This window comes from Callionymus lyra, chromosome 18 (assembly GCF_982586985.1).
Source record: "Callionymus lyra chromosome 18, fCalLyr1.hap1.1, whole genome shotgun sequence".
Lineage (NCBI taxonomy): Eukaryota > Metazoa > Chordata > Actinopteri > Syngnathiformes > Callionymidae > Callionymus > Callionymus lyra.
In genome coordinates, this window is record NC_141835.1 from 21,696,360 (window position 1) to 21,713,328 (window position 16,969).

At 40.4% G+C, this 16,969-nt stretch overlaps 3 protein-coding genes across 3 annotated transcripts; 2 read left to right on the plus strand and 1 right to left on the minus strand.

Annotated features, from left to right (window-relative positions):
* Nucleotides 1–4,102: 4,102 nt before the first annotated feature.
* Nucleotides 4,103–6,810, plus strand: LOC148060940 (cannabinoid receptor type 1B-like). Its single transcript, XM_087779766.1, has 2 exons — nt 4,103–4,288; nt 4,630–6,810. The coding sequence occupies exon 2, from the start codon at nt 4,673–4,675 to the stop codon at nt 6,071–6,073; it is 1,401 nt and encodes a 466-aa protein (XP_087635892.1). The 5' UTR covers nt 4,103–4,288; nt 4,630–4,672; the 3' UTR covers nt 6,074–6,810.
* Nucleotides 6,811–7,132: 322 nt separating this feature from the next.
* LOC148060941 (akirin-2-like) lies at nt 7,133–9,133 on the plus strand. Its single transcript, XM_087779464.1, has 6 exons — nt 7,133–7,273; nt 7,501–7,674; nt 7,766–7,906; nt 7,968–8,117; nt 8,479–8,550; nt 8,635–9,133. Exons 2-6 carry the CDS (start codon nt 7,503–7,505, stop codon nt 8,643–8,645), a joined length of 546 nt encoding a protein of 181 aa, XP_087635590.1. The 5' UTR covers nt 7,133–7,273; nt 7,501–7,502; the 3' UTR covers nt 8,646–9,133.
* Nucleotides 9,134–9,483: 350 nt separating this feature from the next.
* orc3 (origin recognition complex, subunit 3) lies at nt 9,484–16,449 on the minus strand. Its single transcript, XM_087779574.1, has 20 exons — nt 16,423–16,449; nt 16,298–16,352; nt 16,111–16,208; nt 15,755–15,893; nt 15,568–15,672; nt 15,345–15,505; nt 15,140–15,273; nt 14,640–14,799; nt 14,338–14,451; nt 13,875–14,008; nt 13,557–13,620; nt 13,358–13,474; nt 13,216–13,295; nt 11,291–11,424; nt 10,963–11,060; nt 10,515–10,612; nt 10,292–10,433; nt 9,887–10,003; nt 9,719–9,798; nt 9,484–9,645 (listed from the first exon to the last, which is right to left on the minus strand). Exons 1-20 carry the CDS (start codon nt 16,444–16,446, stop codon nt 9,540–9,542), a joined length of 2,160 nt encoding a protein of 719 aa, XP_087635700.1. The 5' UTR covers nt 16,447–16,449; the 3' UTR covers nt 9,484–9,539.
* Between the last annotated feature and the right edge of the window lie 520 nt (nt 16,450–16,969).

The window sequence follows — 16,969 nt, forward strand, 5'->3', positions numbered from 1 at the left end:
TGTTAGTCAGTAATGGCTGAATTAGATGGACGCAGCGAGCAGAATATAAATGGATTGTGGTGTTGACGTGTTTTTACGGCAGCATGAGGAACTCAAACTCGCAAAGCAGAGTCTATTTTTGTTTCATCCAACATGGTACCTTTGTTGTGATTCATTCCAATACTCCTCCTGTGTTCAGACTGACTGACAGTATTTTACACTTTAAATAAGTGTTGAGTCTAAATTTGAGATGAAATTGACAGTATTTAACCTCTTTAACACCTACATTAGTTAAATACATTGTTCTAAACAATCTAATACTGCATCAATGTAACTATGTTTATATCAGATAGTTTCCATTGATGAATGAAGAAACAGGCTTAAAGACACGATCTATAAATAGATGTATTTTAACACTCTCGCTGACAGAATCAAGTGATGAGTCATGAGATAAACCAGAGCGCTGGTGGTCCGACTGAGTACCACTGAACCCGACAGCAGACTTCTGAGGGTACTGCAGGGTCAGGGACTTAATGAGCTCATCCAGCGGCTGCAGGGCCACTTCGCTCCGTCCAGCGCTCAGGAAACTGGTTGATATATTCACTTGTGCCTGTGGTTCTGTTTCTGTCTGTGAAGCACCTGCTAAATCTTTGTGATCACGGCCAAGACCAGCAGAAACGCACAACAAAACAGGTCTTTATCGGGTGAAATGGTCCATGAAGAAGCTTCAGCCCAGGGACCATCAGTCAACTGCAGGAACACTAATTTGCCATTCTCAATGCAGCTGACAAATACATTGTAAATATATTGACATATTTCTCCTTTTGATTTTTACCTGAGCTTTATACTTGTTTTTCTTCTGTTGACCACAGAGCTGCTTTACAGTTGCATTTATTTCCAGGCCAAACGGCCAAAGCACTGAGAGGACAATAAAAAAGTAAAGGACCCGACATGATCCCCTCTCTCGTAAACTGTGGTATGATATTAATGTTAGAATGTATTGACAGAAGAAATGTGTTCTATCTGATGTAATTCAAATTTAAAATTTCCCTTGTTTAGTCGCTAGTGATTTAGTGTTAACAAGGTTTTAAACCACAACGCAATACCAATTGTGGTAATGACAGGAGGATGAGCGAGTCTGGCTGAATTGGGGTCTCAAAACCTCCCTTGGAGGAAAGTACCAGGTACACGAGAGCCAGGATTCAGAAAGATGGCTGAACAATGAAGGCAAAAGGCTGTGGACCTAGCTTTCCAAGTAACCTGGACCAAGTATGACCTATCCAAGATCACCTGGGTGGACTAGTGGAGCCTTTCAAAATCTCCTTTCTGTTGAGATCAGTTTAAGATCCCTACCCCAACAAATTTTCACTAGTGTGGTCTGAGAGAGGTCCATGGTACACAACCTGTGAAAAACAGCACTCAGGTAGAGAAGGGTTAGGTGCTATGACAAGATGCTCATGACAGTAACCACCTTAAAAAGAGGAGAGGAAAGAGGATATGACCGGTCTCAGTGCTTCTCCAATTCATCAGGTATTACAACCAAAAAATAAAGTTGCGTTTCCAGCTCTCCTTATCTTAATTTGCAATTTCATTTGAAAACTCTGCAGTAATTCAGTGTTGCTTTGTTTATTCATTTTCTCCTCTTTTAAGAGAAACGCCTCTTCATTTTCTCCATTAATTGGATCGTTGCAATTAGACGACGGCGTGTAATTTTGATAATGAGTGAAAGAAAAATGCCTCGGCAACAGCGCTACATGTTTCCCATTGAGAGGAAAAACATCTTTCTTTTTTAGTGGCAGATTAGAAGACGCTGTCAGTGCTGAGCCACAACCTCCTCCCTCCTCTATTTATGCATCTTCCACCCGCTCGCCCCCTCCATCCGCCCCTCTTCACACTCTCGCAGATAGACTGATGACACACTGTGAGTGCAATCACTAGAATTCCAGCTGTAATTGCTCTAAACTCCTCTCGCATCATGCCGATCTTGCCACTTGAATATATTTCATTAAAATGTGTACATACGTCAGTGTCACGTCAACAAACCTGAGTGGAGAACCGGAGTTTGACGGATGAGGAGCACTCCAGTAATAGTTTCCTCAAAACAATATTAAATAAGAGGCGTGGTGTTGCTCTACAAAAGTAGGCTTCCCAAAATCCATCATTGCAAATCTCTCACAATATTCGCAGATGAATGTGCAGCCCACATGGAGAGGGGAACTAAACCCCTACGAGCTGCCACTGTGGTCTCACAAGCCTTTTGTCATCACAGACAGCTTCTGTCGCCGAAATCTCTCAATTTCTGCTCAATGCCTTGGAACCAACGCTGAAATCATCACCATAATTATCGTACGGGGGACAGAATTTAGATGCAAAAACACCATTCGTCCTCACTCGTACTTGTCAAGGATAACTTTAACGCCAAAATCCTTTACCTCAAAATCAAGTGTTCAGTAATGACTGCTCGGCTGCCAAGACTGGAGTTTCTGGCATGCTCCACATTTCCTCTCAAATGCAGTTCCGCATGATGTCTCCTTGCCAAATGTCATGTATTTTCCACGACAAGATACATGTAATTTGGTGATGGACTTTGCTGGGAGAGTAGAAATAATTGTGCAGCTGTGCAGCAAAAGAGCAGGATACTGGGTAATGAGTGACCTTGTGACCCTGCCACACAGAACACAGCTGAAAATGAATGTTTTGCACTCGATGTGAGGTTGACGATATTATCTTTGGCTCCCCCCAGTGTCAGAACAGTGTAACGATAATGTTGTGACTCCTCTGTTGCTAAGCTGCCACATACTGCATGTCAGTTTTTTTTTACAAAATGAGAGAAAAGCTCCTGTTTTATCTTCTGGCAATTTTCTTATAACTTCAGCTACTTTAAATCGAAGACCGTGGTCCTTAAACTAATGTGAAAACCCAACTCTCTCTCCTGACTCACTCACATGTTTCAAATGTTTAAGTCTTCCTCTCCAAGATGCAGTAAGTCCCTCATGATGATGTTTTGAAGTTATTACTTTATGAAGTTTTCCCCATCCGAAATCTTGCGAACGAGTGGTTACAAGAGCAAAGACCATTATGATCCAGGCAGCTGTAATCACGCCCCGCTTTTTTATATGAGTCTCTTGGAGGCATCGACTTTCAGGATCGATGATGTGGGCAAGGCTTAAGCGGATTTTAATCTTTTTTTAATGTAAATATTTCAATGAAAAGAGAGTTTTGTACAAACAGAAACGTACTGATGGGTACAAAAGAGGTCCAAGATCGAATTAAGAAACACTTAAATCAACACATTAGTTGCCCTTTAAACAGATAAAGGTGGAATTTCCTGCCAGGTTGGAGGGGTACCTTAGTACCCTTCCAAGTGAGATAGATAGATTTATTGATTTATTGAAACTCTTTCGTCCAGCAGTAAAACAAACATTTATAAAGAAATGAATCTGAAGAGACCTATTGACAGATCCAGAGAACATTACAGAGATTATTGCGACCTCGTAAAATCAACCAGATTGGTCAGGGATGTCCATGTGTTTAAACAGAACAGTGGTGGAAAGCAAACTAAGCATTAATAGAAGCATGTAAAATATAGAAATAGAAATTAACTCTGTGAGGTAAATGGACATAGAGGGAAGAAGGTGTGCATGAAAAACCATCAATAAGTATCTAAGAAGTGTCTAAGAGTCTCTAGATGTGCTGGATGGTGACAGGTGTAAAGGAGATCACGGTCAAGGAGGAACAATTTTGACAAATGTATAAACATACTTTGCAAGAAAGTATGAGTTAATGGTAAACGTATTCATGGATTTCTGGAAGATGGATCAGTGGACACTATCGTTTTATAAGTAGCCAAGGACGCAGAGAAAAAATACACTGATGAACTAGATGAAGAGGAATGAATCACTTCAAAACACACTGACAGGTAAAATAAAATGATCGGCAAACTGAACATGAATTGATGGCCATGGATTGAAAGAAGGTTTCAAAATATGTTAATCAAATGTGTAATAAGAGATTCAGAAGCAGGAGAACGATTAAGGGTTGTTCAGGGATGAGCTGGAACACCTCAGATCACGTGACGCGGGCGCCCAGCGCGCAGCTTTATAACCGCCCTCATCCTCACACGCGCTCACACGCGCTCACGCAGACGGACTGCTGCCTCGCTGTGATTGACACCGCTTGGAAATTGGAGTTTAACGACCTCTGTTACTTTTTATTTATTTTTCAAAAACTGATTCTGTGTTTGTTTTCCGCTTCTTCTCGCTCGCCGAGTGTGTCCGTGCGTGATGGAAATAATGCTGACATGTTTGAGGTACGTTTCTTTTCTCAGATCAGACAATTTGATATAAGTTAGGTATTTAAAAAATGCGCTTTTTAATTGTTTTATTTATTGATTAATAAGTTGAATTCAGTGTAATTGTTTTACTGGACTTCCACGCAAATGAACCCAAAAATCAAATTGATTCCAGATGACAGTCAGTCATTAATAGGCGAGCTCTGCTGCCCTACATACTTAATGCCATGATCTCCCCTGAGGCCACACAGGTTTGTCCTCAACTGCTTACTTTCCCACTATTGTCTGAATTACATCTGCTGTAGAGTCATCTGCTTTGCACCAGCAGCAGCAGAAAAAAAAAAGTTTCCTCCATCAAGATGTCTGCTTGCATGGATATGAGTTGAACCACGAGACTGAGCCATGACCCTGCACGGATTCTCCGGTGCCAGCATGAGCACAGCGTCGATGGGGAGGCAGTACCTGGGTTCCAACGACGCCCTGTACGACGACCCGGCGCTGGACTCCGGTCTGATCAAGAATGGATTCCTCTTTGAGAAGCCGCAACTGGCGTCCATCAGCGCCTCCTTCTCCGAACTGAAGGAGGTCATCTACAGCACCATGGCTCCCGTTCTCCCCACCAACGTTTCCGATCTCCTCAGTAATGACACCATCATGGAGGGCGGGGTGGGAGCAAATTGCGGGGAGGACTTTGTGGACAACATGGAGTGTTTCATGATTCTCACGCCAGGTCAGCAGCTGGCCGTGGCCATACTGGCGCTGACCTTAGGTGCCTTCACGGTGCTGGAGAACCTGGTGGTGCTCTGTGTGATCCTGCACTCCAGAACACTGCGATCTCGACCTTCTTACCATTTCATCGGGAGTCTGGCCGTGGCCGACCTGATCGGCAGCATCATATTTGTCTACAGCTTTCTGGATTTCCACGTGCTGCACAGAAAGGACACGCACTATGTGTTCCTCTTCAAATTGTCCGGAGTGATTGCCTCGTTCACCGCCTCAGTGGGCAGCCTGTTCCTCACGGCTATAGACCGCTACATATCCATCCACAGGCCCCTGGCCTACAAGCGCATCGTGACAAAGAGAAAAGCGATTATTGCTTTCAGTCTGATGTGGACAATCTCCATTATTATCGCCATGCTGCCACTGCTGGGCTGGAACTGCAAAGATCTAAACTCCACCTGCTCCGATATATTCCCACTGATCGACCTGAAGTACCTGATGTTTTGGATCGGTATAACCAGCATCTTGCTCCTGTTCATTGTCTACGCTTACATCTTCATTCTGTGGAAGTCGCACCACCACGCCGTCCGCATGCTAAGCCGCAGCTCCCAGAGGAGCGTGATCATCTACACCGCCGAAGGGACCAAAGTTCAGACGGTGAGGCCCGAGCAGGCACGGATGGACCTTCGCCTGGCCAAGACGTTAGTCCTGATCCTTGTGGCCCTCATCATCTGCTGGGGCCCTCTCCTGGCAATTATGGTGTATGACCTTTTCGGCAAGGTGAACGATTCCATCAAGACCGTGTTTGCATTCTGCAGTATGCTCACTCTGCTCAACTCCACCGCAAACCCAGTGATCTACGCCATGAGGAGCAAAGACCTGCGCCGGGCCTTCCTCAACATCTGCCAAGGAATGACCACGACTCTGGACAACAGCGCGGAGAGTGACTGGAACAGCAGGAGCGTGAGATCCACGGGAGTCGGTGCGAGCAAAGAAGCAGCCAGCAGTGCCACATCCAGAGTGAAAGTAGCCCAGGTTACAGTTTCTGGACTTCCTGAAAGCTCCAACGCAGCTTCAGTCTAGATACCACCGTGAATCAATGTTGTGTTGAGATGCTTTTGCTGTGTACTGTTCAACGCTGTTGCTGTTAAATCTTCTGAGCCTTTAAATGAAACATGTTGCCGTGGAATGTGAAAAAGTGACTTAATACTGTAAAGCAAATAAAGAGGTGGAGGTTGAAACTGTTCTGATGAAGAAAAAAAAAACATTTTACACTTATGATCATGGAGAATTTCATTGTACTAAAAAAAGAGTCAACAGTAAAATAAAGTGGTAATTCAACTGTTCTGTTACGTTTTGTTGTGGTACCTTTTCATCCATAAGTTAATGAGATGCCATATTTGTCACAAGTTGTTATCATGACTCTGAAGTTGATTCTCCTGTAATGCGTTGTTTGTGCCAAGATAAATGACAATGCTGTTAAATATGTGTTTCAAAAATATTTTGCATGGCTCTTATTTTACCTCACCTAAATAATGTATATTACAATTGCTATTGACTGTTTCTTTCATGTTAATGTATGGCTTTTATATCTGCAAACGTTTTATCCATGTAGTTGAACAGAATCCTTAATTTATTCATTTATTATTTTGATTATTGGTAGTACATTTGAACACAGTCTTCTTAAAGAACATGGTTGGTTATTTATTTTTCATTCATTGTTTAACTTTGCTTTCATTGTAATGGAATAGATTTTGTCTTCTTTTATATTTGTTCTGATATGAATCATTGTAATATATGTTTTGTAAGAAAATGCAAAAATAAACGGAGGTGACAAAAAATGACTACATTTAATATCAATGACTAAACAAAGAGCGTTCTCGTGTTCTGGTTTGAGAACACAACGATGGCGGTTGTGTAACACTGCCATCGTGTGGTAGATACAATTATACTTTTCTTTCAATCTGCGATAACTCAGATTAAAAACATTTTTCGTTAAAACCGGGGTATTTATTTGAAGTAGTTAGTCGTTTTTATGCCATTTTTAATAATTGCATTAGATCGACGGCTAGTATTTATTTTAACCAAAATAACAATATTATCCATAGTGCATTGCGGCGACTTCAGATGTGACGTCAGGAGCCGGAGTAGCTAGCTAGCTCTACGAACTAACGGCTGGTGTTTGTGTTTGCTGCCTGTTCCTCGCCATAACTTGTGAAGATCAACTTTAAGATTGTTTCCAGTTGGATTCCGCAGCTTTAACGACGGTCGTTTCCTGATCAGGTAAGGTTGGTTTTCCCGGACATCAACGGCGATGTCCCACTTGTGATAGCCTGAGCTAGCGTTAGCTTCGTTTTCCTTTAAGTTGTTTTCGAGAACATGGATCGATCGACGATTAAAAAGGGACACCAGCCAATTCGTCTTTCTAATCATTTTTAATAATTCTGACGTGTAAGGTTTCTGGTAGAAAGTGGTTTAACAGTTCAGTATATTCTTAAAACATTTTCCAGCCATGGCGTGTGGTGCAACGCTGAAGAGGACCATGGATTTCGACCCCCTGATGAATCCAAACGCTCCTAAAAGACGAAGATGTATCCCTTTGTCCCAGCCGTCGTCATCCCCTAGGAAGTACCTCAGTATGGAGCCTTCGCCCTTTGGAGAGTCATCGTCCAGACTTAGTGCAGGTAACCAGTAGAAGTATCACTGACGTCAGTTTTTATTAGAAAAATATGGGTTTGCTTTAGCTCATTGTTGACCCCAACTCTGTCCTCCCAGAACAAATCCTCACCAGCATAAAGCAGGAGTACAAGCGCATACAAAAGAGGAAGCATCTGGATGGCGGCTACCAACAACCAGAGTGCTGTTATTCTCCAGAGTCCCCCTCACAGTCGCCCGCTGTGAATGTCCACATGTCAGGTGGGTGATCCCGTACGTCGCCCCGGCCGTGACACGTCATCATTATTTTTTATATCTGCAGGGTCATCCTCTGGGGGCGTCTCACCGACTAGGCGAGAGCAGCCACTGTTCACCCTCAGACAGGTGGGCATGATCTGTGAGCGCTTGCTGAAGGAGAGGGAAGAGAAGGTGCGTGAGGAGTACGAGGAGACGATGACGTCAAAATTGGCAGGTTGGTGTTCATGAACCCATGAGAATCAAGATGTGCAGGTCCATAAAAGAAGTTCATATTTAAATCTCGGAAGTACTTAGCCCACAATTGGTTTCATGCTTATGATTTAGCTTTGAGCTTATTTTAGATGATTACTTTCCTTGAGCTGCATTTTTGTCTAATATCTACCTATTAATTATCACCATATTATGTTTATAGTTAATTTAATTCAACATCTTATATTCTCGAGAAGTTTGGTAAATGACCAAATTTAAACTTTAACATGTTTGTTTGCTGAATCAACATTGTTATATTTCCACATGCTGCATATTTGGAACCGTTTGTTTTGACTGTTGTAAATGGACTTATTTTATTCCTGCAGAACAATACGACACTTTTGTCAAGTTCACACACGATCAGTTAATGCGGCGATTCGGGGAGCAACCTGCAAGCTGTAAGTTTCATGCGTCTCCTCCACCTTGAATAAGTAAATGTGTCTACAAGTCTGGATTCTATATTTATTACATCTCTTCTCCAGATGTTTCCTGAGCATTCCCCTCCTACTGCAGCCTCCATGGCATTTCTCACAAGAAGCTGGCGAGTTGGAGATCAAGTTACGCAGTTTATATGAAATTTTTCTTACAGTGCCATATTTCTGTCTTTGGACACGTTTCTATGAAGCTGTCGTGAGCAACTCGGTGCTTCCTCATGTACATATGACATACCCCCCCGACCCCCACCCCATCTCTAACAGTGGCCTCAGTTCCTGCTCCTCGTACATCAGCTCTCACTTTTGTAAAGATTCCCAGCATTCCAGACAACTCTTCAGTTTGTTACATGTAAATATGTTGAAGCAAGTAGAATTTTACGAGGTTTGCTGGTCAATCTTTGGAGGCGATGGAACAGGGAATTTGCAGTTTTAAAACTGTTCAATCATAAATGGACTTCTTTTCCCCTCCTATATTTTATTTATTTTAACATTTACTTTTATCACTTTAAAATGTACTGACATGAACAAAATAAAAATCTTCAACGCATTTTGACCCTGCCTTTTGTGACTCTTTGACAAGTCACAAGATTATTTTGTATGTAAGTAAGTAATATTTATTTATATAGCTCTTTTCGAGACCAGGGTCACAAAGAGCTTAGACAATCAACAATACTCAAAAGTACATACTTTAAAGATCAAGATAATACTGAGAACAACACAGGAGTTCGAGAAATTCAAAGTGCCTTCAAGTACAGAGTATGTTCTTTAGAATATAATAAATAGGCAACAAAGTTAACTCCGACTGACAGTTTGGTTGAAAGCAACCGAAAAAAAACAATCGAGACTTAAAGCATTTCAGACTTTGACCTAAAGATGAATATGAAACACACACCAAAGTTTAGTTGACTTTTTAATCGTCAACCATTTGCAGTTGTGAAGACTTAATTTCTGCATCAGCAGCCTCCCCATGTAAGCCGGGCCACGTGATCAGTCTTCACTTTGGTCGACTTGATGAAGCCCAGAAACTCTAGTTCTGACACGGCTCTAATGAAGCGAGCACTGGAGGAAAGTTAAAGGACTTTGGATAAAAACAATAGAAGGAGACAGACTCAGGTAGATGGGTAAAGGATACTGTTTGACTTCATCCACCTTTCCAAAACTTTCAGATTCTGGGTCAACACCTTCAGCTGCTGACACCACAGTAGCATAAGCCTGAAATACAAAAATAAATGACATTGAATAATAGAAGTTAATGGTCACAGATGGATCTCAAATACAACACATATGGAAGAAAAATCACCTCCAGCCAGTCGTAAAGATTTATCATCCGGCCACACTCGAGGTGGAGCTTGTAGGCGATACAGATATCAGGTGCAGAATTGGAGACGGTGCCGTCCTCAGCTTTAAGACGCTCGTTCTGAAAGACCAGACAAAGTGCTTTTGTGCCAAAAATATTGAGATAATAGAATTCTGATCAACAAGAGAATGCAAGAATCGTGTTTCTCAATCATATGATGCGAAGGAATACAATTATTTAACAGTCTAGCAGCAGGTCAAACAAGGTCTATATTTTCATCATCTTTATAAGTCATCAACATGGACATTAATACTTTGTTTTTGAGCCAAGAATCCAGTGTTCCAAAAAAAGACTTGGTGGGCCAGTAATTACTGCATTGAAAGGTTAACTAACACACGGCTGCAGTACCTGGAGATAGTAGTAGGGATTTGTGAGCGCAGCCTGGATGGAGATTCGAGGTGTAGCATTAAGATGGCGTCTGATCGAGGCAGAGGAAGTGTAGTAGCAGACTTCAAAGAGTGTCTGAGACTCCGGGGGCAACAAGTGAGTCCTGTGTGGTGGGAGACGAGTCAGCGGGGAGAAGTCTTTCTTTTTGCTCAAATGCTACATTCGGAAACAGCAGATTGCTCACTTGACTAGGCTGTCAATAAACTCTATGGTGTCATTACGTAGGATTTCAAAAGGACTCTGCTTCTTAGATCTCCTGGACTCATTCATCTCCAGCAGCGCCTATAACAAGAGTCGCAACATATTAGCAGTGTAGCATGTACAGTATGCTGATGGCAGACGGCTTTAAAGGTTTACTCCGATCTTTTTTTTATTTTTATTTCCCATAACCCTTCCTCACTTTTAGAAACTTGTTTCATGAAACTGCTGGTATAGAAGCTGGGTTTGCACGGAACAGACTGTGAGCTCAGGGAGATCACACTGGACAGGTGGTGAAAAATGTCCTGGCTGGAGATACGGAGCAGCTACAGTCTGATCGCCCACTCAGTGAATCAAGTTTCTTGATTGAGTCATAGCTTTCATTTCCAGCTTGCTCTTCGTGATCGACAACCTTCAATAAAACTGCGCTGTACCTTCTTCAGTTGGAACAGATCGGTTTTCTTCTGGAGGTTTTTGATCGGGGAGATGAAAACCTCATCCGTGTCTTGGGGAGCATCCATCATAGCGACAGCTGAAATCAAATTAATAATGTCATTTTTAGTCATGGCAGTCTAGTGCAAACAACTTCCATAATTTAAAAAGGTGTAATGTCAGGTGTTTAAGAAGTTCTAAACATTAAATCTGTAGTTTAAAATCTAGTTTAGTTGATCTTCTTGGGTGTACTGTGTTCAAGTTTACAGCTTGTTTGAGCACATTTAGCACATTTTTGTTAAAACTGATTTATTTTTCTAGGCCACTTACCATCCAGCTCCTTGAATTTGATTATCATTTCCTCCAGCTGGGCCTGAGCACTCTTCATCTTCTTGGACTTTGTGGACTGAAGGATCTCTGCACACCTCTGCAGCAGAGTGGTCAACTCTTCCTTAGCCAGCATTCTGTGAGGAGAACCCATGTCCCAGAGAATTAACTAGTGCTCAAGATACTTTCATTTAGAGTTTAGACACGCATGCATATAACAGCACATTACAAACTGCTAGTATTTTAGATCATATTGTGGCAATTACGTTCATCTTAAAGCCTGCAAGTCATCGTCACAGATATGGGTGCTTTGGTTCTCTTTATCTATTACTTATTTTGTGCGTTATGTTATTGAATTATTTTACTCTTTACTGACACCACAGAAAAATAATTTCAGCCCTAGATATTCAACGGAAATGTCGACATCTAGTGGTCAAAAGTGTTACTGCCAGTTTTACATATGAACCAACAATCATATTATTTTTGAATACGATTATGATTATTAAATAATCGCAACAAACATTGTATAATAACTGGTTTGCTCAGGAATGTAGTAATTCAACTGAAATAACATCAACAGGGGTTATAATTGTAAGTAAGTATGGTTATTTCTAAAGCGCCTTTCTAGACCAGGGTCACAAAGCGCTTTAATGGATCAAGAAAAATACACAGTTAAAACTATATACTCTAAAAGGCAAAGAAACATAAGACAAACACAGGAGTCCCAGAAAATAAAAAGTAAAAAGCCTGCACAAATAAGAATGTCTTAAGATGTTTCTTGAAGGAGTCAGTAGATTACATCAAACACAGAGAGAGATGAAGATCGTTCCAAAGCTTAGGAGCAACAGCCTGGAAGGATTTCTCTCCTCTGGTCCAGAAGCGGTGCATGGAACCATCAGTAGATTCTGATCCACAAACCTCAGAGCCCGAGCTGGGGTGTAAGTCTGGATCAGATCACTGATGTAAGGAGGAGCCTGACCATGAATAACTCTACATGTAAGAACCGGAATTTTAAAGTTGATCCTGAAAGAAGTGAGTTCTTCTACTTGAGCGGGTCAGAATTCTTGCTGCAGAGTTTTTTATTAACTGCAGGCGAGACAGCTCCTTCTTTTTTAAACACGAAAATAAACTGTTACAATAGTACAAATGACCAAAACGCATGGATTACAAGCTCCAGATCGTGTTGTGACATCATTTTCCTAACTTTGGAGATTTTTCTTAGTTGAAGGAAACGGTTTCTGGTCAGTGTTGAACTAGAGACATGTCTTTGTCAAATACAACACCAAGGTTTCTCAGGCTCATTTTGACAGACTGGCCTAAGTCACCCAAGTACTGACTCAACCCTGGAATCTTATCATCAGGAACAATAACCAGAGTTTCAATTTAGAGCGAGAGAGAGGGAGAGAGTGTTCAGATTAAATTGTAATATAGTTTTAACTTATGTTGTTTATTTTAACATATAATAATTTCTGAAAATCTTTAAATGATACATTTAAAGATGAAATAGACTTTGTCTGATTTTCTTGCTTGTATTTTCAACATAATTTAAAATAATTCCCATTTTAAAGTAAAGTTATGAATTTTACCCTGAGGCAACTTCCATTAAACCAGATTAAATTCGTTTTCCATGTACATACAATCTCTTGAATTATATCACATGATTACTGAAAAAAACAACTTCTCTTACCATTCTGTTTGTAGTAGTATGCATGTCGAAGTTGAACTTTTCGAACAAAATCACTTTGTCTCATTATTGTGATAATATCAAGAACACAGACAAATAAGTGATACAAGTCTTAACATGAGAGACTTTTTACATGATCAAACAAAACAACTTAACCAAGATTCATGATTCATCTTTTTAGCAAATCATTACACACCTTATAGCTCTAACATTTTATCTGAACTTTCATAAAAAAAGGACTTACTTGAGTAACTTGATGGCTGACTGGTAATCCTCATTGTCCCACACATTCTTCTCCAGACAGATCAGGTGGAGCTCCCTGATCTACAGCGAGTACAGTTAAATCACAACGCTGAGAGAAGAAGCTCAGGATGTCAAGATCTTGCCTGCTTTCCGAGTGGGTAACGGGGTAGAGCCGATGTCAGCGTGTGAAGAACCCTCAACACCGGATAATAGTTCTTATGGTACTTGCGAAGGTTCTTGATCATTTTGCCAGCCACCTCCTTGACACGGACAACGACAGTGTCAACTCACAAAGTGAGTAATCAACTCATAACATTAGTGAGGACAACGTGTGCAAACTACCTTCAAGTGAGCGTCATTCTTCATCAGATCATCTTGTTCCTCGCCTTCCTGCTTCTCTAAAAACCTGAAATAAAAAGACCAGTATTTTTAATCTAAAAGTCCAAACGGAAACTTTGAGACAACGACATTAATGAATAAATTAAAGTCCCAGTATAGCGAGTCAAGTGAGTTGCATGATGATTTTTAAACTGTCGATACATCTTCAGCAGGACACAAGGCTGTGGAGTTGAATGAATTCAATTAACTGAGCTTCATTATCATAGTTATAGCTCATTCTTCTCATCTTTGATAAGGTAAGACGTTTTTTGTGCTCATTACCTTGTGAATGAAGGCAGCTGCCTGATTTGCTCCAACTGGTCCACCCCAAGTTCCTTCACGTGTAGAAGAGCCTCCTTCTTCTTACAGCATAGAACACTGAGAGGTTGGGAATGGAAGTGCTCCAGCAAGGCCAGCTGACCAAAACATGATCAAGCATGAGAAATCAGCGAAAGAATTGCACCACATTAAGGGTTGGTAATGACAAGAAAAAGAGAAATCTAGGCGTTACAATGTCAACAATAGTCAGTTGGACCAAATCGTTAGCAGACAGACACAAGCATAAATTATATAATGATTATGTTTTAGTTATCCACATGGCGGTTGACAAAACCATATCTTAAATGTAACATTATTCTATTTTGGCGATTAGGAAACATTTTATCATTTTATTGTGACTTGTTTTTCACAATTAAATAAATCACGTAAGGAAATATAAGAACGGTTTTATGAGACAAGAGTTTACCTGCAGGCCCTTAATGAAGTTCCGCACAGAGAAATCATGGTAGAGGAATATGCTGATGAGAACCTGGAGAACCTTGGCGTTGAGTTTAAAGGGGAACTGTGAAGTCAGGATCAACTGCAAAGAAAAGTACAACTTGAACCAACAACAGATGCTTATTAAGCCTGTTGTCATTTAAACCTATATTGCTGGTGATTTTTTTACATTAAGGTTGTAACCATGATGGACATCAAGTACAAATACATATGTATATATACATGACTCTCAAAAAATCAGAAGTCAAGTGTACAAGTAGGTGAGATCACCTTGTCCATGACGGTGGCCAGGTGCTGTGTGCAAGACAGCGACTGGAACAGCTCAATGCAGAGTAGTGAGGACACTGAATGTGGCAGCATATGCTGGATGGTACTCGGTGAAGTTGCAATCCCAAAAATGAACATCAGAGGAAGACGGAGGATGTATCGGCTGCGAAACAAAATAACATATCCCTGACATTTCAGATAGTTTAATCGTTTTAAGTCCGAGAACATACTTCAAATGAAAATGCAGTTTCTGACTGTTCAATATTAAACCATCATTAGAGACATTGTGAGGAAAAAGGTTAATACATTAGACACCAACAAAATATGTAACTTGGGTTGGATGCTTAAAATTACCCGTTTTTCTAATGTGAATAAAATGTTTGAAGTTTTCATTTAAAGGACAAATAAATTCCATAGTTGATATTAATGTTTTGCAAAACAAAACCTTTTTTTTATTAAATTTTTTTTTTCAATTATGTTGATTTATATCCAACGCTTTGTACCTGCAAATGACTATGAAGTCCTGCAGAACCTTTGGGTTAAAAGCCTCAAAATCTTTAAATATGATTACAACAGGAGGCTGCTGTGGATGGCTCTTCGCTGATGAACTGCGTTTCTTTCCCGGACTAGACGACACCTGAGGTACAAACATTGTCATTTAGGGTTTTACATAAACATTAAGATTTAGATTGTGACTTAGGATCCTACCCTTGTAGCATTATTATACCAGTCACATAACGTGCCCAGAGAACAGTGGACACTCTTGTGGAGGGGCATGTTGCTGTGGTCAGCTTCCTCCTCATCCTCATCATTAGCCACAACAGTATCCATGATGCACTCCAACACCCTTCTCATCAAAGGTTTTAGAGCTGAAGTTGATAAAAAAAAAGAATCAAATTGAACTAATGAACATAAATAATCAAAGATCTACCTGCACATTCTTTGGCCTGTAGAGACGCCACATGAGGAGTGACAGACTGTTGGAGCAGGTCAAAGAGACTCTGGAATGTCATGTCGTGGTCAGGCACATTAACACCTATTCAAATAAAAGGCAGGACAATTGTTTTCATGTCCAACAGTGCTCTCTTGTGTAAAAAAAAACAAAACTGTTTTCATACCAAGTACAAGAGCAGCAGTTGGTATCTCACTAGCTCTCATTTGAGATGCCCAGTCGCTCTGCTGCCTTGTGGAGGAACATTTCCCAGTAAAGTCCAGCAAACTATCAAGGATCTTCCTGTTGAGCTCTTCCTGTAACAACTAATGATTCAAAAAGAATCAAATTAAAATAGACAGATTCTGCCACGTCAAAAGAAAAACATTAAAGAGTTAATCGATGATACGTTTATGATTTTTCTAAATAGCTTAAAAGATTTTTTCACAACTTCTTCATTAAGACGACACAAGCTTGCTTATGTCAATTGTGACTTTTATTTATTTGTAAATCAGATTATTACGGTTGTTAAATAACACTTACCTCTGTGTCGCCTTTAATATTTGTCCAGAGATCATTGCAGAGTTTAAATCGTACTTGACTATTTCCTGCATCATCGCAGCCTTTTATAAAGTGGTCCTCTATTGATAAAAATGAACAGAAACAAGTGGGATTTACTGCAAAAACAGAACGCGATATTATTCCTACATTCATTTGTGACGCTTCTTACCAACGCCGACCGAGGACTTCTTTTTTTTGGCACTTGGTTTGAAAACAAAACAACCCTGCAACGTGGCGTCCAAATTAGTATATCGCGCAACACTTTTATTTATGTCAAACTGTAGATATACATACCTTGGACACGGAGGAAGTGGACATTTCTTTGGATGCAAATAAACCGAAATGAAAGACGTTGTTGACACAGAAGCAGAAAACGCAAGGTTCTGACGTTTCCCGCCAGAATGACGTATACGGAAGTAGTGTGAAAGCCGGTGTTTCATATGTATTCACCTTTTATGTGTAAGTGTAACAGGGTTTGTGTTTCATATACCTTTAAAAAACTCCGTATTTATTCTAAAAAGTACCTAGGATACATATACCCTTGTCTGTAAATACCGTTCGTTTTCCATTTGTTTTATGGTTTGTAGACCCCGAACACAACACATTTCTGCAAGTATGTTACGAGGCAAATCCTATTAACATGTGCATTCGAAAATGCTCTTCCATTAGCTTTTATTTGCTAATGCGATTAACTATTAAGGTCAATATTTAATCTATATTATATGTAACTACAATAGGCGTGCTTTTGCCTTCTGTTGTCCGTATCATTATCAATATCAAATTTAATTAGATTAATTTTAAATTTGTATTATTCTTTTTTTTTAATATATATATATGCAAT

What these genes read in the sequence shown, in the direction of transcription:
- LOC148060940 (XM_087779766.1), top strand. Translation starts at nt 4,673, where the DNA reads ATGACCCTGCACGGATTCTCCGGTGCCAGCATGAGCACAGCGTCGATG.
- LOC148060941 (XM_087779464.1), top strand. Translation starts at nt 7,503, where the DNA reads ATGGCGTGTGGTGCAACGCTGAAGAGGACCATGGATTTCGACCCCCTG. An exon ending in ATCGTCCAGACTTAGTGCAG is followed by an intron (nt 7,675 to 7,765) that starts GTAACCAGTAGA and finishes CTGTCCTCCCAG; the next exon opens with AACAAATCCTCACCAGCATA. An exon ending in GATGACGTCAAAATTGGCAG is followed by an intron (nt 8,118 to 8,478) that starts GTTGGTGTTCAT and finishes TTATTCCTGCAG; the next exon opens with AACAATACGACACTTTTGTC.
- orc3 (XM_087779574.1), bottom strand. Translation starts at nt 16,446, where the DNA reads ATGTCCACTTCCTCCGTGTCCAAG. An exon ending in ATCTGTTCCAACTGAAGAAG is followed by an intron (nt 10,613 to 10,962) that starts GTACAGCGCAGT and finishes CTCTTGTTATAG; the next exon opens with GCGCTGCTGGAGATGAATGA. An exon ending in ATCTTTACGACTGGCTGGAG is followed by an intron (nt 9,799 to 9,886) that starts GTGATTTTTCTT and finishes TTTGTATTTCAG; the next exon opens with GCTTATGCTACTGTGGTGTC.